At 51.1% G+C, this 26057-nt stretch overlaps 1 protein-coding gene across 1 annotated transcript; it reads left to right on the top strand.

The window, feature by feature from the left end:
- Positions 1-2477: 2477 nt before the first annotated feature.
- On the top strand, positions 2478-22541 carry BPIFB1 (BPI fold containing family B member 1). Its single transcript, XM_032859355.1, has 16 exons — positions 2478-2547; positions 4864-5020; positions 6163-6304; positions 6913-7020; positions 7712-7861; positions 8895-8976; positions 12544-12607; positions 14355-14440; positions 15458-15637; positions 16491-16544; positions 17029-17187; positions 17634-17701; positions 18237-18282; positions 19143-19206; positions 20112-20188; positions 22366-22541. Exons 2-16 carry the CDS (start codon positions 4906-4908, stop codon positions 22396-22398), a joined length of 1428 nt encoding a protein of 475 aa, XP_032715246.1. The 5' UTR covers positions 2478-2547; positions 4864-4905; the 3' UTR covers positions 22399-22541.
- The last annotated feature ends 3516 nt before the right edge of the window (positions 22542-26057 follow it).

Below are 26057 nucleotides of genomic sequence, written 5' to 3'. Positions count from 1 at the left end.
CAGAAGAGGAGTCAGACCCCCAAGAGAGTAAATAGTTGGTGCTTTGGGGGCCCCCAGGAGGCCACAAAGATATCAGGACAGAGTCAGCCAGCTTTACCCAGACCCTACCTTCTGAATTCGGCCTTAAAGATCAGTAATGTTAATATTCCAATAATAATATAATTTACCATTTACTGAATTCTCCGATGTCCCAAGTATTTCACATTATCTCATGTGACCCACAAAATAGTCCTGTTTTATACCTGAGGAAACAGAGGTTCACAGAGAGACAGCGGTTTCCCACCGCCTCATAGTTGATGAGCCCAAGAGCAAGGATCAAACCACATCTGTCAGACTCCAGAGGCTCCCTGCTGCGGAGACATGGCAAGATGGACGCTTCAGGGGAGGGAACAGGGCATTCCAGAAATAGGACACAGCCCAAGCAAGGCCCTGGGTGCTGGAAAGACATGAGGGTGGGACAAAAATTTCCTCAGCAGTCTGATAGGGACACCAAGTGACACCAAGGACAGGGCTCTGCTGGCCCTGGGTTCCGAGGCGTGCTGGACCAACAGAGAGCAGTTGTGCGTGTTGACCCCAGCAAGTCTATCAGGGCCAAGAGGCAGGAAGCAGGAGCTGATGCAGGCCCAGGCCCTGGCACCAGGCTCAGGTCTCCCACAGAGGGACATTGTCCATGGGCAGCAGGCATAACCACCCGGGGAGCCCAGGAGGGCGCATTCGCTTTTCTGAAGAGGTGCCTCTCTGGAGACGTGCCCAAGGGACTGGTCAGATCCCCACCAGGCAGCCTCCCTGCCTCCCAGAGCATCTCATCTTTAGGGGTTTTGCACACATGGCAGGATGGCAAATACTCTTGCCTTTTTCCTCTTGACAAGTCCAGGAAGGGAAGACTGGCCAGGGCCAGGCCACACACTAGAGGGCCTCAGGGCACTCACGGTCCCTCTCCTGTCCCACTGCACATGGAGACAGGATTCAGCAATGGCCCTTTCAGCTCTAAACCACAAACCCAGCTTCTAGACTGGAGCAAAACAGCAAGAATGACTCCCCAGACCAGGTCCAAAGGCTGTGTATGCCCCCCACCCTCCCGACACTGACCTGGAGTCACTGGGGGAAAGGACAGTGGGTGGTAAGGAGCTTGCAGTCCAGACTAGACAGATTGGGCCCAAGTCCCAGCTCCGGCAGCCCTGGCTGCCGGAGCTGGAGCAAGTCGGTCGCCTCACATGCTCTTGGGGACCTGGGGCTGGTGACACGGGTTAAATGAGGCAAGGCTTGCACCAGGAAAGGGGTAATGGGGGTTCTGGGGGGCTGCTAATTTGTTCCCTTGGTTCACAGTCATGCCTCATTACACATTCATTCCAAGAATACTTACTGAGATTCCTGAAGGCAGAGGCAAAGTTAGGTGGGTACTGATTATTGCAGAGCGACTAAAAGCACTTGCTAAGTGCTGTGAGAGCACGCACCCCAGTTCATGCTCTCAGCAGCCTGTGAGGGAGCAGTTACGATTATTCCCATTTTACAGATGAGGACACTGAGGCCCAGAGAGGTGAAGTACTTTGCCCAGGGTCACACAGCAAAGGGACCCAAATGGGATTCAAAACTAATGTCTGGAGGGAATTAATTAATGGAGATGTGTATCCTTGGATGCATTCAGGAATAAGTGATGGGCAAAGCTATTACTTCCTTCCCCCAGGTCAACTACCTGGGCTCAACTATGGTTATTACCTCTCTACAAAGGCCCACGCTATTACAAGCAGTAATAACAACAGTAACAACCACTACCATTTATTGAGCATGTCTTCTGTGCCGGGACCCATGCTCTAAGCACGCCCACCATGTTCCTCTTAACCCACTGGTAGGTAGGTGCTTCTACTATTCCCATTTCACGGATGAAAAGCTGAGGCTTAGAAAGGTAGGGAATGGGCCCCAAGTCACACAGCATGGAAATGGTGGAGCTAGGACTTGGAACCAGACCATCCCCAGGACCTTGAGCATCTGTCAGGCTGTAGACAGCCCCAGATAGGCTTTGAAGTCTGAGTTCTGGTTTGAATACTGGTTCTGCCATTTCCTGCGGGGCGGGTTCCTCCATGGTAAAGTTGGGATAATCATCCTGACCCTGGCAGGGATGAGACTCCACTGACATGGCCAACATGAAGCCTGGGGTGGCAACTGTCACGTTGTAGGTGCTTAATACATTGTCACCACTACCATCCCCATCAGCACCCCCCTGGGAGCAGCTGTCCAGAAGGCAGGGAGCCCCTTCCACAGGCCACACTGTGCCTGGTCTGGCTCCTCCACCACGTGCCCCGTGCCCCGCCCACCCCTCCCGCCGGCCCAGACCCTCCTTTGTCCAAACCCCAGGAAGCTGCCTCCAGGCAGGGATGTGGTTCACCAGAAGCCACAAATATTTACCTTGGAGACCTCAGCCCAGCTAAGGTCTCGGCCCAAAGGCAAAGGGTAACTTCCCAGAGTGGGGAGCGCAGGATATAAAGCTAGACATCCAGACCCACTGTCCAGGTGAGGAGAGGAACAGACTGAGGACTCCGGCGTGTCCAGGTAAAAGTGGTAGGAAAGGGCCTGAAACCCTAGGGCACCAGGAAGGTTCTAAGCTGGAGTCACCTGTTGCAGTCAGGTCAAGAGCAGGACTGAGGCTTGGCCCTGAGGTAAGGTCCCTAAGTCCACTAGGACCCTCTGAGGTCAGGGCTAGAGAGAAAGAGGCACTCAGCCCCCTCACCCGGAAGACGAAAGAATAGCGATGAAGGAATTGGACTGGCTGAGTCTTTCCCTGACCTGAGCCCAGTGACATAAACCCACTGAGTACAAACCAATTGCTCTTTGCCCAGCCCATGCTAGGGTAATGCTAGGAACAAGGAGGAGTATTAGACAAACCTGGCCTCAAGTTATTCCCAGTATGGGCCAGTGTGGTACATGCTGTGCTCAAGGGAAGACCAGGGACACTATGGCAAAGTGCAGTCAGGGAAGGCTTCCTGGAAGAGGTGGCATGTCAGTTGAGAAGCCAAGCAGAAGCTGGCTGGACAAAGGTAGAGAGAAAGGCATCCCCTTGTAAAGGGGACAGCATAAGCAAAGGCCAGGAGGTTAGATATGATGTGGTGATTATGTGTATGGTGCTTGGATCTGGGGAGGAGACACTTTTCCACAGGAGGGATGCTACCACAGTGTTGGCTCCCTGAGCACCTCTGATAAGAGGACAGAGTGGTATGAAAAGACAATGAAGGGCAAATAGGGTCAAGGTGCTTGAAAGAAAAAGATGATGGGGTGGGGGTGAGGGGTTTCCTGGACAGAAGAGCAGGGCGCAGGGCATTAGCTCTGTCTTCTGGCTTTGACTGCAAGGGGGTTCCTTCTGACCCCAGTATTAGTGATACTAACTGTCATGATCATAATAACAGCTAACACTCATTGAGCTCTCCTGGCTCATTTAATCCTCCCAACAGCCCTGTGATTTAAGTACTATAATTATCCCTTATTTTACAGATGAGAAAACTGAGGCTCAGAGAGGGTAAGTCATTTGCCCCAATCACACAGCAGGTGGTAGAGGTAGGCCTCCAGCTAGGATCTGTCTGACCCTGAGGCCCGTGATACCTCTCTTCCACCCTCAGCCCTCATGGCCCAGACCTGCTCAGTGCAGGTTCAGATTCCCCATTTTCCCAGGGCTCCCAGAAGCCATCAATTCATTCAGCAACCATGTATTTATTAAACAACCCACCACATGCCAGGCACAATGGCAGTTGCCTGGGACACAATGGGGAGCAGCTAGACCCAACATTCCCCCCTGGAGCTCACAGCCCAGTTAGGAAGACAAAGGTTGAATCATGATAGCAAGTGTCTCGGAGAGCTCATGTCACTCCTGCTGAGAGACACATGTCATCCAGATGCCATGTTTGTCTTTGGCAACAAGAAACCCACAAGGTGAGCCAAGCGAGGGCTCAGATCTCAGGATCTTCCCTCCCTCTAAGCAGGACAGTCTATAGGAGGCAGAATTTTCCCTGGAGCTCAGAGGCTGAGCCAGGGTGTAAGCTGGAGAGCTCGGGACCCGCTTATAGGAGCTGATGCTCTGCCCTGTGGCGGGGACAGAGTACAGCCAAGGAGCCAGAATCCCCCAAGGTCCTCTCCCAGGAAGACACGCAGGCCTCTCCCTCCCTCTGGCTTCCTCTCCTGAGCTCCAAGAAGCCACCTATTCCCTTCTCAAGCCCCTTAGGATCAGGCAAACAGCTTTCCTGTCCTTTGGCATCCTACCTGAATACCCATTTCCCCCTGCCTCCAAACATCCTGTCCTGGGCAGATGGCAACTCCAAAGGCAACACTTCTCCAAGTGCAGTCTGGGGTCTCTGGTTGCAGGAGAGGGAAACCTTGGCAGAAGGGAAGTGTGGGCATAGTTCTAAGGGATGAATGAGTCCAGCAGGCAGATAAGGAAGGGGAAAAGCACCACAGGAAGCAGGAAGAGTTAGGACAAAGATGCAGAAAACAGGACAGAATGGGGTATGTTCTGGGAACTTCAAGCAGTTTGGAATATCGGAACTTTATAGAGCAAGAGAGAAATAAGCAGGAGGTGAAATTGGCTGAGGTTGGACTATGGAGGGTTTTAAGTGCCTGACTCTATGAAGCAGGGCACTGCTTCATTATGTCTATTTGCCAGATGAGAAAACTGAGGCCTAGAGAGGCTGAGCTGAGGGTCCAAAGCCATACAACTAGCACCTAGCAGCAGACTCAATGGTCAGGCTCCAGAGCTGACACTCTTAACCACTTCACTAAACAACGTCTTCTGGACTTTGTACCCCAAGTCACCAGGTATGGTGGGCCTGCCCTTGACCTCTCTGCCCAGCTAACAGGTTCTTTCACCTGTGCTCACCCCAGGTTCCATCCCCTGTCACTTTCTGCTCACCGATCCCCACAAAGATGGCTGGCCCATTCACTGTCACCCTCCTCTGTGGTTTGCTGGCAGTTACGTTGGCTGGGGCCACCCTCAAACCCCCTGCAGTTCTTAGCCTCGGCCGAGAAATCATCAAAGAAAGTAAGTCTTGGGGTGCCTCCCTCTCCCTCTCACCCACCCCCCCCAAAAAGCAAGTCTTGGTCATCCAGGCCTTACCACCATAAGGCAAGAGGGCAGGTGGAACAGCCCTCCAAAGGAGGGAGGGAGTTCCCCATCATTGGGAGTGTGCAAGGCACAACTGGGATCCCGGCTCTAGGGTGAGACTCAAGTGGATGAGTTGTAAAGGCTGGGAGTGTCTGTAATCTCAAGAGTCCATGATTCTAAGATCCTCCCTTCAATTCCATGATTCCATTGGGCTCCATCCTTCTTTGTGTCCCTCCAGAGCCTCTGCTGACAGGACTTAACATTTTGTCCACTGACAAAGGAGGAATATTTACAAGTCCCACCTCCATTATCACGGAGCAGACAAAAGGAGCAACACACAGGGACTCTGGGGCACAGCGGGAGACACACCCCGCCTCCCCCCCTACCCCGCCGCTGTCATCCTGCCAGAGGGTTGAGGGAGCTGGGGTATTTATACACCAATTCCCATCCGTTGTGGGCTGAGGGCTGCTTCCAGAGCCACTTCCGGAGTCACCTGCTCTTCACACAAGCCAAATGGGCTCTGGCTGCCAGGGGAAAAGTCTAGCAGGGACCAGAACCTGGGATTCCCAGCCTCTCCTCTCTCAGCTCAGCACCTGAGGCTCTGTGGACAGCAGGCCCATGGGATGGGGTGCCAAAGAGTTGTTAGCAAGTATGTTTTGGCAGCCAAACAGTCCCCAACAAAGCCTTGGGGGTTCCCTGCCTTCTGGCTCCAGGGAGTTTGCAAGCCTTGGGGGTTCCCTGCCTTCTGGCTCCAGAGAGTTTGCTGCTGGCTGGTGGGAGGCAGGCAGGCCCCTAGGCCCCTATCCCGGCCAACGCTCCTGCAGAGGCTGGCAATGCTCAGAGGGGTGAATGGCCCCACCTACGCCCCCACCTTAGTCCTTATGTGCAAATGACCTATCTAGACTATCATCCTCAAAGCCACATCTCACGGTAGAGGGTAGGGATGGAGCCATCCATTCCCTGGCCTTATGTCCGGGTCCAGGCAGCCCTGGGTGATGCCCCCTCCCGGCCTAAAGCCACTGCCAAGCCATCCGTCACGCCCCTCCTGCTGGACCCTGACCTCTGGGATCTGCCTCCAGGGCTGACACAGGAGCTGAACGACCATGATGCCATAGCCATCCTCCAGCAGCTGCCCCTGCTCAGTGCCATACGGGAGAAGCCAGCCGGGGGCATCCCTATACTGGGCAATGTGGTGAACTCTATCCTCAAGCACATCATCTGGTAAGTGGAACAGGACCACGCTGGGCGCTAGATCCTCCCCCCACCCCCCTTCCAGGACACACTTGGCGTGATCCCTTGGCCAGTCGAGTTAACAAGAACCATAAGAGAGTGACACAGGCACCCTAGTGGGGTGACCCCAGAGGAAGGTGGCCTGGGGTAGGACAGTGAAGGGCAAAAGTGACACTTCTCGGTGCACTGGCTCACCAGGAGACAAGAAGTAAATGGCATTCCAGGGAGTGGGACCAGCCTGGCAAAGGCACAGGGTGTGTGACAGTCACTCAGAATGGCTGACGCTCTCATCCCACGGTCTGGAACAGAGAGGTCAGTGGGGCTGAGGTCACAGAGGGTCTTCCGAGTAAGCCCAAGGCTCTGGGATTCATCTCTTAAGTGGCAGGGATCCATGGAAGCATCTTTAGCAGTGGTGGAGGGGAGGGTTGGGGGCCAGTCCATGCTGGGTAAGAGTCAGTGGATGGGGCTTAGGTCCAGCTGCTGGCTGGAAACCCCTGGCTGGGCACCAGGGGAGACAGGAAAGAGTTAGGGGGCCAGTTTTCAGATGATATTCAGTTGAGCATGAGGCATGAATTTCATCTGTCCCATGTCCCCTCCAGGCTGAAAGTCACCTCAGCCAACATCCTGCAGCTGCAGGTAGAACCCTCAGATGAGGGTCAGGGGCTGACGGTCAAGATCCCCCTGGACATGGTGGCTGGACTCAACACGTGAGTGTCCCCTCAGTCAGATACGGCAGGCCCAACAGGTTCATTCATGCATTGCCCCTTTCCTCCATGCAGATATCTGGGAAAAGAGTCCCAGGCACAGGGAAGAGCAAGTGCAAAGATCCTGAGGCAAGAGTCCTTTGCCCTGAGATGCTTGCTTTGTCCAAAGAATGGCAAAGAGAATAGAGAGGGGTGTGTGTGTGTGTGTGTGTTAGAGAGAGAGAGAGGGTCCTCTAGGACCCAGGGAGGGCCTCTGGAGGGCACCAGTCTGCAGGTGGTGCAAAAGGGGGGTGGTGGAGCAGAGGGAGAAAGAGCATCTTAAGCAAGCTCCATGCCCAAAGTTAAAACCAATTCTAAGATCATGACCAGAGCCAAAATCAAGAGTCAGACACTTAACTGATGGAGCACCCTCCCAGATGCCCCCAGAGTTCCATTTTGTACATGTTAAATTTGAGGCACCTGTAAGACATCTGGGTAAAAAGTTGGGTGTAAGTTTGGGAACTGTTGACATGGGCAGAGAATTTAAACCAGGACAGGAATCCAAAACCTGAACCTGGTGGGGTGAAACCTAGGGGAGATGAGGAGAAACCATCAGAGGATCTTGAGCTGGGAGGTGAGAGAACCAGAAGACTGAGCTAGACAGCAGGCTTGCTCCACCCTGGGACTGAGACAGTGTGGGCACCTCCACTCTCAGACCCCTAGTCAAGACCATCATGGAGATACACATGGAAACGGAGGCACAAGCCATCATCCACGTGAACACCAGTGAGAGGGGCGATGCCCACCTGGTCATCGATGACTGCTCCAACAGCCAGGGGAGCCTGCGGGTCAGCCTGCTGCAGAAGTGAGTGTGGCCACCTCCTGCTGGGCTCCCACCACACCTGGGAGGGAAGCCAGGGGGTGAGGGAGAACACTGAGGCCCAGAGAAAGAAAGGGACTGATCTCTCCTGACTCCTGAGCTGAGGCTCCTTTCAGGGACTCTGATGACAAAGAAAGTTCATGACATCAAGTGCAGAAACAGGGTTGGTGGGATTTCAGGCATTCTGCCTGGAAGTGGGGCAAACATTTCAAGGTGGAAAGGAGTCCCTCAACCCACCTTGGGCGGGCCTGAGTGGAGTCATGGGTAAAGATATGCTTTGGAGTCAAGCAAATCCATCACCTTCACTTACTGTCCATGTGCTGCTGAGCAGTGCATCCCTATGATTCAGCTTCAAGGCCCCAGTGAGACGATGAGATCAGGCTACAGCCGTAAGCACTCAGCACACTGGACATGGTCCTTCCCTCCACTTCTCCTTATCAGGAGAATGGGGAGACATGCCAATGCCATCATCCCAGTCTCCAGCACACATTTCTAAAGACAACCCCCAGCTTCTTCTCCCTGACAATTCTCAGCCTGGCTGAGATCTCAGCCATCTATACCTGGCTGGGGGTTTAGAATAGGCTGTGTGACCTTGAGCAAGTGCCTTCCTCCCCTGGGCTTTCTGTCTTCCCTTCTGTAAAATAGCATCATCTCAAGCTCTCTGATATGAGGAATTTGAGAGGCAGGGTGGGGGGTTGTGGGGGGGTAGGGAGGGAAAAAATGAAACAAGATGGGACCAGGGAGGGAAACAAACCATAAGAGACTCTTAATCCCAGGAAACAAACTGAGGGTTGCTGGGGTGGTAAGGGATAGCGTGGCTGGGTTATGGACTTTGGGGAGGGTATGGGCTATGGTGAGTGCTGTGAATTGTGTTAGACTGATGATTCATAGACTTGTACCCCTGGGGCAAATAATACATTATATGTTAATTAAAAAAAAAAAAAAAAAAACCAGAACAAAACAAAACAGCATCCTCTCTGACATGTCCCAATCTCTCTCCCCTTCTTCTCTCCGGAAGGTTCTCCTTCCTGGTCAACCCCTTAGCCGACACCGTCATGGGCCTCCTGATGCCAGCCCTGCCCAAACTGGTAAAAACTCAGGTGAGTGGACTCAGAGCCTCCCTGGCCTGCAAAGATTGCTCCCCCTGTGGGGCTGGGGTGGAACTGCAAGCTGGTGTTCAGGGACCTGTGTCTCCTTGAGTGGGAAACTTGTGGGTCTGACCATTCTTTCAGTGGATCATTGAGGTAAAGGTAATAGAACTGCCAAAAGTCACCCAAGAGACCTTGAACAATGATGTGCTGATAAATTATTAACAACTGACTCTGGGGAGGGTGAGTGGAAGGAACCCTAATTTGTAGCACTTGCTGATTTCTTTGGTGTAAACACGTGCTCCAAGGACAATTTCAAGCTACCTGTGGGATGTCACTGAGCAGAGTTGGTAAGAAACACACAGCAGCACACCACTGTATGGTATTTTCACCACATAAATGCGAATGACGTAAATAACCTCAAGAGAAATAGAGAATAGTAAAATACAACAAAATAATTAGGAAATAATGAGTTTTGAGTTCTCATTAGCTTTGCATTTAGTATAACTTATTTAGTTGTAAATTTGTATAATTTAATTTTTTTAAAGATTTTTTATTTATTTATTTGACAGAGATCACAAGCAGGCAGAGAGGCAGGCAGAGAGAGAGGAGGAAGCAGCCTCCCTGCTAGCAGAGAGCCCGATGCGGGGCTCAATCCCAGGACCCTGGGATCATGACCAGAGCTGAAGGCAGAGGCTTTAACCCACTGAGCCACCCAGGTGCCCCTGCATAATTTAATTTTTAATAATCTCTGGGTTTAGCCCATAGCTCAGAAATTCCTGAAAATTTAACACTTGGCCCTCACAAAGGGGTACGAGCTGGCTCGTCAGCCTGTGGTCTTCAAGTGTCTATCACCCCCAGGCCTGCTGGATTTATTTTTCTGAGTCAATAAATGCAAGTTCATTTTCTATGTCCCTTATATGTCACAGGTGAACTAAAACTGTAACTTTGACCATTGATTTCCACTGTAAATTCCAAGATAGGTTCACCACAGTGGGCCTCCTGGGGTTTGAAACACTTTGTCAGATAACTAATTTTTTTTAATAATAAAACGTTTTTGAATTGAAAAGATGATATAATAACTCAAATGACTTTGGGAGGAAAGTGCCCATAACCCTTCCACCTTAACTTGGCAGCCATTTTCTCTTTATAGATATACACCGTCCATCTCGACACACAGGCATTCTTTTTTTTTTTTTAAGAATTTTTTATTTATTTATTTGAAAGAGATCACAAGTAGGCAGAGAGTCAGGCAGAGGTGGAAGTAGGCTCCCTGCTGAGCCCAATGTGGGGCTCGATCCCAGGACCCCAGGACCATGACCTGAGCTGAAGGCAGAAGCCTAAACCACTGAGCCACCCAGGCACCCCAGGCATTCATATTTTTATTCCTTAAGTTATACCTATGTTCTATGCCACAGTATAATATTCATAATTATTATAATAGCTGCAACATATTTAATACTTTACTGAACCATTCCAGAGAGATTGCTAAAAGGAACCTAAAAGTGAAGAATTCTGTAAGATTTGTCTTTTCTGATGTGAAACATTTTTTCAGAAATCTTTTTCTATTTAAAGGTGGGAGGTTTTTTTCTCTTTATTTATTTTAGTGAGAGACTGGGAGAAAGTGAGAGCACAGTCAAGAGGGGCAGAGGGACAGGGAGAGAGAGAAACTCAAGCGGATTCCACACTGGACACAGAACCTGATGTGGGCCTTGATCTCCCAACCCCGAGATCACAACTTGGGTCGGAACCAAGAGTCAATCACTTAACAAGCTGTGCCACCCAGGTGCTCCTAAAGGTGGGAGTTTCTTAAAGTAGGCACAGCTGGAAACTTTTTCCAAGCTCCCAGCAAAATCATATTTTAATTGGCATCATACTTTACTAGCTAAAAAATGTATTTTCCACTAGAAGGTAGAGCATAAAAATGCTGTTTGGGTAATATCTGTTTTTAAGAATAAAAGTATATGAGTATAATGAATGATATGAGAAAACTGGCATTCCATTAATCACCGTGGTTTCCTACCATGAGTTAGTGGATTTGACACAATGGTCACATGAATATTTTACATGAAATGGAGGGAAAAGGCACACCATGTTTAAATCTGCCAGGAACCCACCTAGAAAATGCCAAAGCCCTTTTCAGTGGAAATATCTGTGTCCCAACCCTAGCTGCACATCAGAACCACCTGGGAAAGCTTTTAAAAATCCTGATGGAATTTCCCATGTAATGGGCCGTAGTATCCCAGCGAGTTCTAAGTGGTTTCCTGGAGGGTTCTAATGTGTACTCAGGGTTGAGAGCCCCGGTGGAAGTGAAGGAAAGGTAACCGTGAGAGATGGTGTCAAAGTTTCCAGCAGCGCGTTCCCACGAGGGACACGCTGGCCCTTGGCAGTGAATGCTGGGGGTCTCTGAGCCCAAGTCCTCCATCCTCCCTGGGATCTGCGTTGGCAGAGCAGCTAGAAGCAGGGAATGGGTTTTTCATAGAAAAAGTTAACTGTGCATCGAAAACTCTCACAGTGCACTGCCCTGGAAAATCGGCTGCCTAGAGCAGAGAGCAAGACTCTGGGTTTGTTTGTTTTTTAAGATTTGTTCATCGATTTGAGAGGGAGAGAGAGAGAGAGCATGAGCAGGAGGGCGCTAGGGGGAGGGAGAGAGAATCCCAGTCAGAACCCACACTGAGTGCTGAGCACGACATGGGGCTTGATCTCACAACCCTGAGATCATGACAAGAGTTGGATGCTTAACCGACTGCGCCACCCAGGAGCCGGAGAACAAGACTCTTAAGTCCCACAAGCAAGTGAGTCAAAGGTTTAACCTCCACCTTAAGCAAAACAGGTGAGGCCAGGATTCCATGAGGCCAGGGTTTCTTACCTTTCACATTATCGACATTCGGGTCATAGAATTCCTTGCTGTGGGAGCTGTCCTGCACACTGTGGGATGTCTACTGGCATCCCTGGACTCTAGCCACCAGACACATAACACCTCCCCCTCCAGTTGTGACTCCAGAAACTTCCAGATATCTCCTAGGCAAAAGAATCAGCCCCCAGCTGAGAACTGCTAGCAGTTTTAGTGGAAGAAGAGCTCAGTAGACAAAGGAAGGTGTTGGAGCTAGAAACCCACAAGAGGCACAGAGGTTATTCAGGAGTCTGGCTGGGTCTAGAGTCTGTTCTAGAGTCCCCCCATTCTAGAGTCTGACGTGCAGAAGGAGCTCAGTAATGACTAGCTGGCCAAGTAGGTGAATGAAGAAATACATTCTCCATTTTCCTCTTATGGAAAACATGGGCTTTCATGAACAGGACAAGGAGTCCAATGGGAAGGGCAGCTGACCGGAAGGGTGCACCCTGGGCATAGGGTAAGGGACAAACCAGTGCAAAAGAACCCAGGCAACACCGGGGGTCAGGGGGACTCTGAACAGCAGGGATGGCTGGTGGAGATACACAACACCAAGTCCTCAATCCCATGGACAGAAGCCCGGCTGGCCATAGGCATATGGGCTCAGGCTGGGTGGGCCAGGCACGGGTCGCTGTGGGGCCATGTTCTGGCCCCTCGATCATGGAGCCTCTGCATTTGTGCTGTTGCAGCTGTGCCCCGTGATCAAGGCAGCCTTTGAGGACATGCAAGCGGATCTCCTGCAGCTGGTGAGGGGTAGGTGCTCTGCTCCCTCCCACCTCTTTCCTTTACTGCTGAGCCAGCCTCCACACCCTGGCTCTGCCCAGGAGAGGCCTTGAAGGTCAAGCCTGAGCAGCAACTTGGCCCAGCAGCAAGTGCAATGAGCATCTGTGAATCCCTCCCAAAGATGAGCAGTTGGGAATTCACCACACCTGTGATTTCACAAGTACCTACTATGTGCAAGTGTCTCTGGGAGTCAGATTTCCCAGTTCAAATCCAAGCTCTGCCTTGATTTTCTGTCACTTTGGGAAGGCCACTCCACCTCCTTATCCTTAGTTTCCTCCTCTGTAAAATGGGGTTTCTACATCCCTACATCACAAGATTGTTAGTGAGGATTACAAGTTTACAGGGAGGCTCCCGGCACATACCAGGCGCTCTGCCCACCCAGAAGAGTGCTTGCGAACGGGAGCTGAATGAATGAACAAACGAATGTGTGATGAGACAGCAGTTACTTCAGGCTATTAGAGAAGAGAAAACAAGGGAAGAGGCAAGACATGTGCTCAGGAAGGAGACGGTTTCTCCTTCCCTGAGAGTAGCAGGGATGGGAGGACACAGGCTTTTGCATGACTTCACAATTATACGGTGCTCAGAGGTCTCAGAGTGGGAATTAGCAGGAAGAAGAAAATGCTGTCATCCAGTGTTTCGGGATCTGAAGTAGCTCGCTCAGAGAGTGACCAGGCGGAGGGGAAGAAGAGAAAGGAATCAGTACGCAGTGAGCACCCAAAGAGCTCCTACTGGGCTGGGTTCCAGATAACTCCAGGAAGTAGCCACCATCACCCCACTTCACGGATAAGAAAACTGAGGCTCAGAGAGATCGAGTCATTTGTCCAGGTTCACAGAGGAAATAAGCGATTGGAGAAGGCTTGACCCCACTTCTGCAAGTTCCAAGTCTGGTGTAATTTAGACGTGAGCCAACTGAAATAGGAGCCAGTCCTGTTCAACCTATGAGGCAATTACTATTGTATCTACCCCCATTTTAAGATGAGAAAATTGAGGTTCAAAGGTAGGATTGAGTAGCCAAGGCTACTGGGGATGGAACAGATGTCTGTCTGGCTCCTCTGCTCCTCAGGGGCAGGGCAAATCTCCCCAGGTGAACAGGTGGTCCAAGGATCCACTCCCTGACTGTCCCTGATCCTCTCCCCACCCCCCACCCCCACAGCCCTCCCCATGCTCCGCCCACCAGCCAGGGCAGGTGAGACACCACTGCCACCTGGCGGCCAGGCAGGGACTCCTCGGGCGAACACAAACTATCCAGTACACAGATGGGCATGCACCAGGGACTCAGTCCTGGTGAGGTGTGCAAATCCCAGTCCCCTGGAGGAAGTAGAGAGTTATAAACAATAGGTCAGTCCTGTTCCAAACCAGGACCTTGGCATCAGACTGGGTTCAAATCCGTTCACAATATGACCTTGAGCAAGTCCTTTTGCTTTTCTGAGCCTGTTCCCCATCTGTAAAATGGGGGTAATAGTAGCACCCACCTCCTAAAGTTATTGTGAAGACTGAGTGTAAAGTTTAAGTATAAAGGTTTAGCACAGAATGTGGCACTTGATGGATGCACAGTAAATGTCATTCTCATCATTGTTCTCATTGTCAACATCGTCATTCCTTCTCCTCCCTACCAACCCCTAGGCAATAATGCAGCTCCAGCCAAAAGCAGCCCCCAAAGTGCCCCATTCAAAACTGCCCTTCTCCCTCACAGAACTTTCCTCTTGTCTCCGAGCAGCGCCTGTTTCCCTCGGCTCTGACCGGCTGCAGTTCGACTTTCTGTCTCCTGCCATCAAGGGTAATGTCATCCAGCTCGAGCTGGGGGTGAGTGTCATGGGTCCTCAAAAGCAAAGTGGAAACATCACTGCCCTTCTCTGACTGCCAAGGACCAGATACCACGGGTCTGTTTCAGGGGAGAAAACACCACTCACAGTTAGGACGCACAGGCTGATTTAGGAACTCAGGGGGCCAAACCTGTCCCATGTAATCCATCCTGATGGAGGAAACCAGGAGATGGAATCCAAGGGCGACACTCAGGGCAACACCGGCCGCAGTGTTCTGGCTTCAGCCTCTGGTTTCCCCAGTCAGAGCCCAGCGTATGCACGGGGGCTCTTGGCCTTCCTCTCAGGCAAGCCCCTGCCAAACCCCAAATATCTGATGACCTTGAAACAAGAGCCCAGGATCAAGATGCCGCCCTGGAGATCACACAGACCTGAGTGTCTCTCCCAGCTTCACAACTCCCTGGCTGTGTGACTTTGGGCAAGTTCTGTCACTTCCCTGAGCCTCAGTTTCCTCATCTGTAAAATGGAGATAGTACTGGTCACCAAGAGGAAGATGAAGTAAGGCTGCACAGGGCCTGGCAGGCAGGAGAAGCCGGGAACTGCCAGTGCTCTGTGAAATGTGGGGCTGCACACTCACACTGGGGCTGGGGTCCCTGAGGGACCAGGCGAACCTGGACAGCGGGAGGCCCAGCACAGTTTCCACAGATCCTTTGGGAAACCGCAGCAATCAAACATTTTCACCAATTTTGTTGCAGTTTTGAATTTTTCCTTCATCCAAAGGGTTCATGAGGTATCTGAGAAGTCAAAACCTAAGTGCCAAAGAAGACCTCTAGGTTTCAAAAAATCAGAGATTAACTGAGGGGTGCTGGTGGAGTCGATGTTGCCAGCCACGTGAGATCACTTATCACCTCAGGAAGGGCACTGAATTCCAAGCTAAGCTTCCTGTCAGCAAAGGCACAAAGGGAAATAGGCTGAATGGTGTCATTTTCTTCTAGGTTGTTCCTGGGTAAGCTTTTGGAGTTCAAGTTCCTAGCCAACTGTCTGCTTCGTGTCTTCTTAGGCCAAGTTGTTGGACTCCAATGGAGATGTGACCAAGCAGTTCAACAAGTCTGCAGTTTCCCTAACGGTGCCCTACCTGGACAGCACCCCCTTCAGCCTCACCGTGAGGCAGGATGTGGTGAACGCTGCCATAGCTGCCTTGCTCCCTCCAGAGCAACTCGTAGTCCTGTTGGACTATGTGGTCAGTCTCGGATGAGAGGGCTCCCTCTGCTGCATCATGGGACTGTCCTGAATCAAGGGGGCTCAAGGACGGCCCTAAGCCTCTGAGCAGTAATCTCCTGTCAGGCTCAGCTTAAATCCCTCCAGTAATAGAGAACACACTCCCTCATCTAACAGATTCTGCCTCTGACATAGAGCTCTATGTCAAATTCCTAAGCTGCAAATTCCCTTGTAACATCCAGCACCAGGCCTAGTTCTGCCCTCTGGAACCTGATACACCTGCTTCTTTTACTAAATAATGATACCATTGAGCCAAAGGGCATCTTAGATAGTGAGTAGTCCAAGGATAGCAGTCATGCCCCCACTCTCCACTGTGGGACCCATGGCAGACATCACTAATCGATCAGGATCCTTCTTACTATTGAGCCTCGATGACAACATGGTCTCGGAATCCTTATCAACCCAGCACAGCAGACAACCACCACCAGTCAGCTGGAGTATGCCACCTCCTCCACAGTGACCAATGGGGAAACTGAGGCCCAGAGGGGAAGGGGTTGGCCCAAAGTTGGTATGATGAGAAAAGGGGAATGGTCACCAGCAACCACATTCATGACTATAGTAAGAATTGGGTCACGTCTCCATGTCCTTAGGGAGCAGGGAGCTACCCAAGACCCACTACCACCAACAACCCACAATAGAAGTCCAGGCCAGTGAGGACCCCATACCCCGCAGCTGTTGACACAGGGGCTGGTTTCCACCAGTGACATTCATGGTGTCACCACCCTGGGTCCTGGGGATCCAGGCAGTGAGGCTGCTGGAGGTGTGTCTCCCCTCTCCCCTCCAGCTGACCTGCTCTGCCTTCCCCTCATCCTCAGCTTCCTGAGCTGGCCCGCCGGTTGAAGTCCACCATCCAGGTGATCAGTGAACAGGTTGGTCCACTTGCCATCTGCAGGCTGATGGGTGCTTGCTGTGGTCTGTCCACTGACCTCTGGGGAGTAAAGTACATGTGGGACTGTTCCACATCCTTCCAGCTGTCCTCACCAATATTTCAGTCTAGCAGGGCAGTGTGACCTGGATCATGTACACAGATGATATTTCTGTTACAAGTGCGGTGACCAAGGATAGATTCTAGGAGTTATGAGGGCATTACTGGAGCACCTAATATAACCCAGGAAATGAGAGAGCTTCCCTGAAGAGAAGGGTATTCTAGACGGAGGGAGATGCAAAACCAAAGGCCATGAGATGGGGCCAGCAACAATCCACTCCAGGATTGGGGAGAAGGACGGTGGCTGGACCAGGAGAGGAAGGAGGAAGGCCAGGAAGGGGGACAGGGCCAGGCCACAGGGGCTACATGGGCCTGTGGGCCATGGTCAGGCCCTTGGGAGGCCTCATGCAGATCTGATGTCCTTCCAGGCTGTGAATCAGCTGGGGCCCACACAGATGGTGAAGATCCTAACTCAGGAGACCCCAGAGCTCCTTCTGGAAGAGGGCAGTGCCAAGGTGGCCCAACTGATCATGCTGGAAGTCTTCGCCACCAATGAAGCCCACCGCCCCTTCTTCACGCTGGGCATCGTGAGTTCAACTGTCTGTGGCACGAGCAGCAACCTGGGAGACCCTCCTGTTCGCTGTTCCTGTTCACCCCTCTTGCTTTGCTACCCAGCTCTGGTCCTGTGACTTTATTAGTCACCCAGCTCTGGTCCTGTGACTTTATTAGTTAAGCTCTTTGGGCAGTCACTTAACTCACATGCGCAGAAGGAATTGTATGAGCTCATATACCTGAGAAGTGCAGACAGTCTGGCTTCAAAAACAGCTGCATCCAGGCGCTCATCTTTACTCTCCTCTTCCCATCTGGCAACTTTGTTTTCCTATGTACTGTGGTCATCCTCAGAGAGATTATCCCCTCGTGGAAGCTCCCCATGCTGATAATATCCTATCAGGTTGGCAACATCAGCAGGAAAAGCCTTTCTCCCCTTCCGTTTGACACAACCCCTGAAAGGAACGGGCTTCTCTCCCTGCAGGAAGCCAGCTCAGAAGCCCAGTTTTACACCAAAGGGGACCGACTTATGCTCAACTTTAATGAAATCAGGTAAATGTGTAAATCATTCTCCCAGCCTGTGACCACTGGGTTGCTTTAAACATGCAGTGTTTTGAACCTCTGAGGTATGAGCATGGAGTAAAGGTATTCTGGAATGTGCAGAAAGGTGGCCTAGCCTGGACTGTCCCGTTTTAGGGACCAAATATCAAAGACAGGCAAGGAAAGAAGAGTGGTTTTGCAGCAGCCATGGGACAGGCTGACCTGGCCATGGGAACAGCATGCCCACCACCATCCCCTCTGCCCATCCTGGATGACCCCAAGACACTGGCAGTGAGCGTCAAGCCCCGATGCTGACCCCATGAGCCCAGCCTGGAAGCACAGTGCTCCAGCTGCCTTTTGCTCCTCTGCCCACCTTCTCCCCACATCCCACGGCCCTCCTGCTACCCAAAAGGGAGTTCAAGGGTTGCCAACTGGACCCCCTTGGCACAAATCAAACCCTACATAGTAGGTGCTCCATAAATATTTGTTGAATGAGTGAGTGAATGAATGAATGAGAGGCCATTCTCAAGGGCATCTTCTGTTGCAGCTCTGATCGGATCCACCTGATGAACTCAAGCATTGGACTGTTCAATGTGAGTATTAATATATTGTCCCTGGGGCATGGGGACAACCCAGGATGGTCCATTTAAAAAAAGAGACACTGACCAAGAATTGCTTGGAACAAGGTCACCCCTGGTGGGCTGGCCAGCCTCCACATTAACAGCCACAAAGTCCAACCTCCTTGCTCTGGTGTTTGCTGAGCACCTACTGTATGCCGGACACAGCTGAGAACACAGGCATACTCACAGATACACAGATACACATTCACTTTTCTGCTATAACATTGGGATCCCTAATTAGAAAACAAATGCCTTTTTGCGATCTCATTTTGCTCACACAGACTCATCTCAGTAACCCTGGACAGCCCTTTCCCTCTGCTCCTCCATTGCCCCAGCTGACTCAGAGCAGATCAGAGATCTCAGACTGGCTGCATCCTGTCTTCAGTCTTTGTTTTGTTTTTTGGTCCACATGTTGTTTTTTTTTTTTTGTTTTTTAATTTTTTTTTATTTTATTTTATTTTTGGATAACTTGTTAAGTGGAGAGGTTCCCACATGAAAATCAGAACTTTGACTTCACTGGAGAAGTCAAAACTCAGGAAACAGGGTAAAATTCCCTCAAGGCAAATTCAGCTAGAACACAGCAGTGGAGCCCCTGAGGGTAGGGGGTGTATCCCTCTCATGCTCCCGACCCCCCACCAACACACCTACACACTAGAACACAGGGCCCAGCTGGATTGGTTCTGCCCCCATCCTGGCTGGTCCCAGGAACCCTCATAGCTCTGACTGGCAGGAGCCTGGGATTCCAGCATCTCCCCTGGCTGCCCTGGCCATGGGGCAGGGCTTGGGGGACTTGGGATCCTCAGCCAGGGTAACAGTGACCCTCTCTTTCACAGCCTGAACTTCTGAGAAACAGCACCACTGAGATCCTCGTCTCTGTCCTACTGCCAAACGAGAACGGTGCGTCCCTTTGCTATCCATCCCCCAACCCTCAGGGTTTTGAGGATGGGTGCTTCACTTCTCCTGCCTGCATCTCACTTTCCATCCATCCTCAGAGCCTGCTTCAAATTCTGCCTCCTCCAGGAAGCCTTCTTGGTTGCCCAACTTGAAATGACCTTTTCCATCCCCAACTTTCCAGTCCAGTTCCTTTTTGAGTACCAGGAGGCAATGCCCCCACCTCAAAGGGCTGATGGCTGGAGACAGGGGTGTAAACAGTTAGAGCACACTCGAGGTGCCTCAGGGAGCCCTGGGTTCAAGCGCTGATTCCCCTTCTTGCTGGCTACCTGGCCTTAAATAAGTTACATTATCATCCTAATTCAGTTTCCCAATCTGTAAAATGGGAAAATAAAAGCACCTTCCTCTGGCACATAATGGAGAGGATGTTTATAAGGGGCTGAAGGAGGAGCCTGGCCCAGGTGGGTCTCAACATCTCTTAACCGTTGCTGGTGTTTGCATTGTTGTTTGTGTTATTGGTAGAGGAAGCCGAGAGAAATGGTCAAATTCCTCTAACTAAGCCCCGGGTTGTGGGGGTGGGGAGAATTATTAACTTCTGCCAACTACATTTTTTCACTTCTTTATTTTATTAGAGTAGGAAACCTCAATGTATCGACACCTCTGTTGAATGACAGGAGCCCCTGATGGTTCTTTAACAGAAGTGTGACAAAGCATGTGAAAGGAGCCCTTGGAAGGCGCCAGCAGCTAGTGCTGGAAGCACAGGGCAGGGAGATGAGACTGGCTAGGTGCTGGGGCCAGAGGGCAGCTGAGCAGAGGCAGGAGGGACAGTGTGCCGGGCCCCGAGTCCCCTCCCCATGGCTGCTCAATCCTATCCCAAGCCCAGTGGCCTCTGACCACATTTATTATTTCAGGCAAATTAAGATCTGGGATCCCGATATCGATAGTGAAAGCCTGGGGATTCGAGGAAGCTTCATCCTTTCTTACCAAGGTGAGTAGGATTAAATGTCCTGCCCCCGGGGAGGGCACAGTTGCTGGGGGAGTCCTGGGCTGGGAGGCAGGGCCTGCACTCCAGTGCCGACCCAACCAATCACTCATGGGGGGGCCCTGGACCGGCCCCTTCTTTTCTCCAGGCCTCACTTCCTCTTCTGTAAGCCTAAGAGTGCGAATGTCCTAGCCTGGGGAGCATTCCCCTCCAACCCTCTCTCCACTCTACCTGTTACTCATTCATGCACTGGTTCCTTCATGTAATAAGGTTTGCCCCATGGTAAGTGCTCAAGTGAGGCTCACTGAGCATTGACCCTCCTTGACAGCTGATAGGGAGGGGGGCCATAGCAGCATCACTCCCAGCCCCCAAATATTAGCATTAATAATATTCAATAGCCCATCATTGTTTCATGCCACTGAACAGCATCTTGTTTAGTCTTCACACCCATCAATGGGGCGGATCCTGCTGTAATCCTCATTTTACAGATAGGGAAACTGAGACTCAAAAATGGCAAATCCATTTCCAAAGACACACACACAGTAGGTGGCAAAGTTGGGATTTGCACTCCGCAACAGCCCTTATAACACCTGCTTTGGGCCCCAGCTTCTGCAGGAGCCATGACAGCAAAGTGGGCCTTCTCCGTCAGCCAGCCAGCAGGCATTTCCTAAGCAGCTACTGTGTACCAGGCACCGACCACAACACTGAACAAAACTGCTACCTTCTGGAAGTTTCTAGTCCACTCTAGGTGGGGGAGGCATTGAAAGCAGAATTATTTAGAATTAAGAAAACCCACAAGTGATTGCCTACCTACGCTGCCATGGCCAAGGTGTCCAACCCAAGGCTAGAAGGCGCTTTGGGCCAAAACTTTAACTCGTTTTAGTCCTGATTTGCCCAAAGCTGTGAATTGGTATCACTGACTTCCTGAGCTTTTTTGTTCTGGAGAAATTCAGAGAGGAAAGGAAGTCGAAAATGCCTTCCCCCTGCCACAAGGTCAAGGGTAGGAGGCTTTGTTAACTAGTTTCAAAGGCAAGTTGATGTATGACTTATTATCAGTGGCCCACCCTCAAAATCTGTGTCTACCCTTCAGCTGGCTGTGATGGAGGATAGTGAGAACAGGGCTGTGGCCAGCACAGAGAGGGGCTGGAAGTCAAGACTCAGGAACTGGAGGACCAGTACAATCCCAGCTCTGCCTCTCTCTAGCCATGACCTCGGGCAGGTCCTCTGTCCTGAGCCCAGCTTCCGCCTCCATAAAACCCAGCAGATGTGTGAATACATCAGTCATACTTGAATGCACTACATTACAATGACCCAGTTATAAGGAGTTTATCTAAAATACATATTATACTTGATTCATGTTGGGTGAGCAAGTTTCCATACAACTGGATGGCTAGAGCTTGGTTTCCTTCACATATCTCTTATGAAGGGGCATTTGGCTACTTTCCTTTTTTTTTTTTTTTTCCAGTCAGCTTGCATTGCATAATCCATCATTTGCACTTTGGGTTGGAAAGGTAGCATATCATTCTTTGGATCCGTTTCCAAGTTTCCTGTTTTGCTCTATTCATTTATTTTGAGCGAGCAGCCCATTGATTTCCTTTTTATAGCTTTGTAATATATGTTTTAAAAGCTAGCTGAAGGAAAGAATAAACGGACAGATATGAGATAAATCAAGTAGGGTTTAGAAAGAGTTAATGGTAGAATCTAGGTGCTTAGTAGACAAGTGGTCCCAGGGAAATTCTTTCCACTCTGCTCTCTGTTTAAAAATTATAATAATAAAATATTGGGGGAAATCTAATAGGTTAAGTTCCTTGCATCACACTTAGGTTCAAAATTTTAAAAAAGGCAGAGTGTTGTTATTAAAAAGTTAGTTGGCTGGGACCCAGTGAATACAGCTGAATGCAGATCAAAATCTGCATTTTATGAGACTTCTTGGGGAGTTTTGGGGATCTCCTGGGCTTGGGGACAATGGCCCTACACAGTCCCAGCTTCTGCATGCAAATACTTTGTCCATACCCCAGATCCCTGCACCGTGTCACTGTTCACACACGCTACTGTTCACACTACTCCTCTGACCCTTCAGGGAATTCTGTGTACGTTCAAGGTCATGATCCCCAGTGCCAGTGGCCACCCCGTGGAGGACCACCAGCATAAACACTGAATTGACTTTTTTCCTCCAACTCCAGGATTCCCTTGTGATCACTCCAGCCTCCTCTTAGACCCCCGGACTGCTCTCCTCTCTCCCACGAAGACTTGGATGGTGGCCATCCAGGGTAGGCTGGGTCCCAGAGGGAGTATGGAAGCCAGCTCTGTAGACTCTCTCTCTCTTATGCAATAAATAAATGCCTGTTTGTGACTCCCACAGTCTGGAGTATATCTTTGTCCTCCCTCAGGAGTCATTTTGCCTCTAGCAGGCTTGGAAACTAGACATCCAAGCCACATCTGGGTCATGTTTAGGCACCTCTGAGCCAATCTGGGCCATGCCCAAGCTATGTCTGGGCCATGCCCAAGCTATGTCTGGGCCCTACAGGGACTATATATGGATAATGTCCAGGGTCATGGTTGCCTCCTGGGCTCCAGGAATAGGAAAGCCAATTGTGCCCTCCTACCTTATGTGTCAGCCTCAACAGCACCTAGGACAACCTCTTTGGTGGGGGACACATTTTATTGATCTAGATGGTGTGCTGTCTTGAGGGTTCTCAGAACAGGGTGACTCTGGAGGCAAATGAACTAGGCTTTGAGTTCTGGCTCAAGAACTGGCTTGACCCCTCAGGGGTAGTTTGACCCTGGGATGTGGCTTCCCCTCTGTGGGTGTCCATTTCCTTCTCTATAAAATAGGGAGTGTCATAGTCTTCATCTTGGAGTAGGTCGGGGGCGGTGAGGATGAAGTGAGAGAGCAGGGTTCCTGGCACATGGGAGGTACCCAGACAATGTCATCTCTGGGTAATGTCATTGTCCCTGTTGTTACCTGGCCTTCAGGGTGTCAGGCCTTATCACTAAAGGCCCTTCCCACTTGGACAGTGTTTGATGGCCATTGCCACCTGGCCTCCCTGATGACAGCAGGTTCAGGACGAACAACAGGGCCCCTGTTCTCCAGACTCTGGGCCTGATCCGGTGTACAGAGCCCTTCAGTTACACAAGGGACCACAGAAAGGGACAGGTGGGTGTTTCAGGAAAAGGCACTGCAGGGCATAAACAGGTGTAAGAACAGGTGACAGCCTGGGAATGCAGCCAGGAAGGAGTTTCTCCTATCTACAAGAGGGACAGGCCGAGAGGGACACAGAAGGGACAGGATAAGCCCTTGCACAAGGTGCTTACATAAGGTTGACAAACACTTTCAGGGCCAGGCCCCAAGTGGCAGATTCCCCAAGCATCTCCGACTCCCAGACACACTTTGCCATCGACATCCCCACACATCACATTCCATTACTTTCCTTAGTCATGACTGAGTCTGGATTTGAACCCTCTCTCACCACAAAGATAAGAAAGCCAGTCTCCCCCTTGGTGGCAGCTCCTTTCTGGCTCCCTAGGATTGTACAAGGATCTGAAGGGAAGGGGCGCTTCCAGGAGCCTGGACGATGGGGCAGGGCCTCTAGTTTGGTTCCATCTAGTCCCAGGGATGGGATCTCTGTCCCACCCCATGACCCTGTTAGAGGCCAGTGTCTCCAATGCCCGGCCAGATTGGGGCACTTCTCCAAAACTGCCCTGGCTCCCAGGTTCCAGGCACCCATGATCTCTTCCTGGAGGAGAGGCGTCCTGGAGGTTGGTGGAAAAATAACCTGCTTCCTCGCCCACTAGGTCAGGGGGCAACTCCACACTTGCTCCCACAGCACCCCCACAGGATGGAGCCTACCGTGGGGTGGGGGTGGAGGGTCACTTGCTTACTAACACACCTTTATGGGCCGGCTTCTTCCCCGCCTCTCTTTCCCCCAATCCTGGCCTCTCCTGGGATCACTTCTCAGATCCACCACCTGCAGCCCTTAGTTAATGCAGGGGTCCGCACCAACCCTGCCAGCTGCGCCCACTCACAATGGGGACACCAGGACACCCATGTAAGAGGACCTTCGCACACCAAATTTCCCTTCCACTGGGTAGCCAGTCCCTTCTCTGGGACCTGATTTCAAATCCTACTTTTGCCACAGTGGACCGGCTGTGTGACCTTGAGCAAATCACTTAACCCCTAGAAGACGCAGTGTTCTTCTCTCTAAGATGGAAATTAAAATAAGTAGTTTTTTTGAACCCTTCCTCTGGATCAGGCCCTGTGCTGACATCTCTCTGAGTTACCTCCCTGAATCTTCACAAATACCACAAAGACATCAATGGATTTGTTATTACCACTTTACAGACATGAAAAGTAAGGCTTAGATGAAAAAGCAACTTGCCCACGGTTATACAGTTACTGAGTAACTGTGGGGATTTGAACCCAGGCCTGTCTGGCTGCAGAGGCACAGCACAGAACCATGTATGGAATGGGCTGGTTCTACCACTCGCCTGCTCTCCACCACACACACCCCCAACATGCTCCCTTACTCGCTTAGGTTCTGAGACTGACACATTCTGTATTGGGAGCCTCCTTGGCTCTCTCCCAAGAGCTGAAGGCCCTGCCCCAGGCTCCATGGCTCTGATGTCATGCCCAAACCCACAGAGCCCCCACCCTCCTTCCCCCAGAGGTCTGTTGGCCCTGGGCCCAGGGCCTGCCCCTCAGGCCTTAGTGATGAGCCCTATCGGTTTTGGCCAGCAGCCCCTTGCCACCTGATGCCAAGAGGACCCCTTCCTCCACTGAAGAGCTCCTCTGAGCACAAACCCTGGCCCCACCCCGCCGGGCTTCAGAGCTCAGGTTATAAAAGTTGTGCCTTTCTGGAAGGCTGGAGACAGAGACCAGGGAGACTCCGGGCAATCCTGTGATTGGAGAGGTAAGGACAAAGAGGGCACTTCTCAAATGTTTCCTGAGCACCTACAAGAATGTGGATTGGTGCACAGGTTCTTAGTAGTTCGAATCCAAGCGTTGCCACCTGTGTGACCTTGGGCGATTCGTCTTTCCTCTCTGAGCCTCAGTTCTGTCATCTGTAAATTGGACTTGCGATCCGTGATCCCAGACCATTGCGGTGGGGACTCAGTGATGTGATGAAGCTTTACAACATTCTTGGCACACTGCCTGCTCCCTAGAAAGCACTCAGGTGGAAATTGGGGCTGGTCGGGATGACTTAAGGCAAGAGGGGAGAGCTGGAACATGGTGTGATGTACCAAGGGCAGGAAGGAGGGAGACACCTGACATGGGTGAATTAACTGAGAAAAGTACCAAAATAGGGACCAACTAAACTCTGGTGGGATGAATCGTGGGTGAATTTCAGTTCACCCTGGAAGCAAAATATGACTGTTTAATGCCACGAGAACCAACTTTCCCATCCAAAACTTGCATATGAAAGCAAACAATTGCATTTTTTATTACCCAGCATAATCACTGTTCTGAGCTCCTATGACACCAAGCAACAAAAAACTGAATGCTACTAATTCAAGGCATTGCCAGTTTCTCAGGTACTTCAGAGTACACTCGGCCTTTGGGGGCCTCCTGTCCTTGCTCAGTGGCAGCGTTTACCCTCTGAGTGGCTGCCACATGGGCACAGCATGGGGGTCAGAGGGGCTCCCCTGTGGGCCCTGCTGATGCTGGAGCCGTCTGCATCCCAGCTGCTCTCTGCCTTGAAGTCCCAGAGGCTGCATCTGCTGAGGCACAGCCTTGCCCACCCGGAGGGCCCCCTGCCTGCGGGCTCAGGGTCTTAACTATGTCCTTTGGCCACCTGGTCAGGGCTGAAGTTTAGCTGGTGAGAACCTGTACAAACATCCTGGTTGAAATATTGAAATATTTCCCTACTAGCTGGTA

The sequence above is a fragment of the Lontra canadensis genome, unplaced genomic scaffold (genome assembly GCF_010015895.1).
Source record: "Lontra canadensis isolate GAN:19392208 unplaced genomic scaffold, GSC_riverotter_1.0 scaffold16, whole genome shotgun sequence".
NCBI lineage: Eukaryota > Metazoa > Chordata > Mammalia > Carnivora > Mustelidae > Lontra > Lontra canadensis.
Note: the sequence above shows the minus strand (reverse complement) of the source record. Positions and strands in the feature narration are given on the sequence as shown.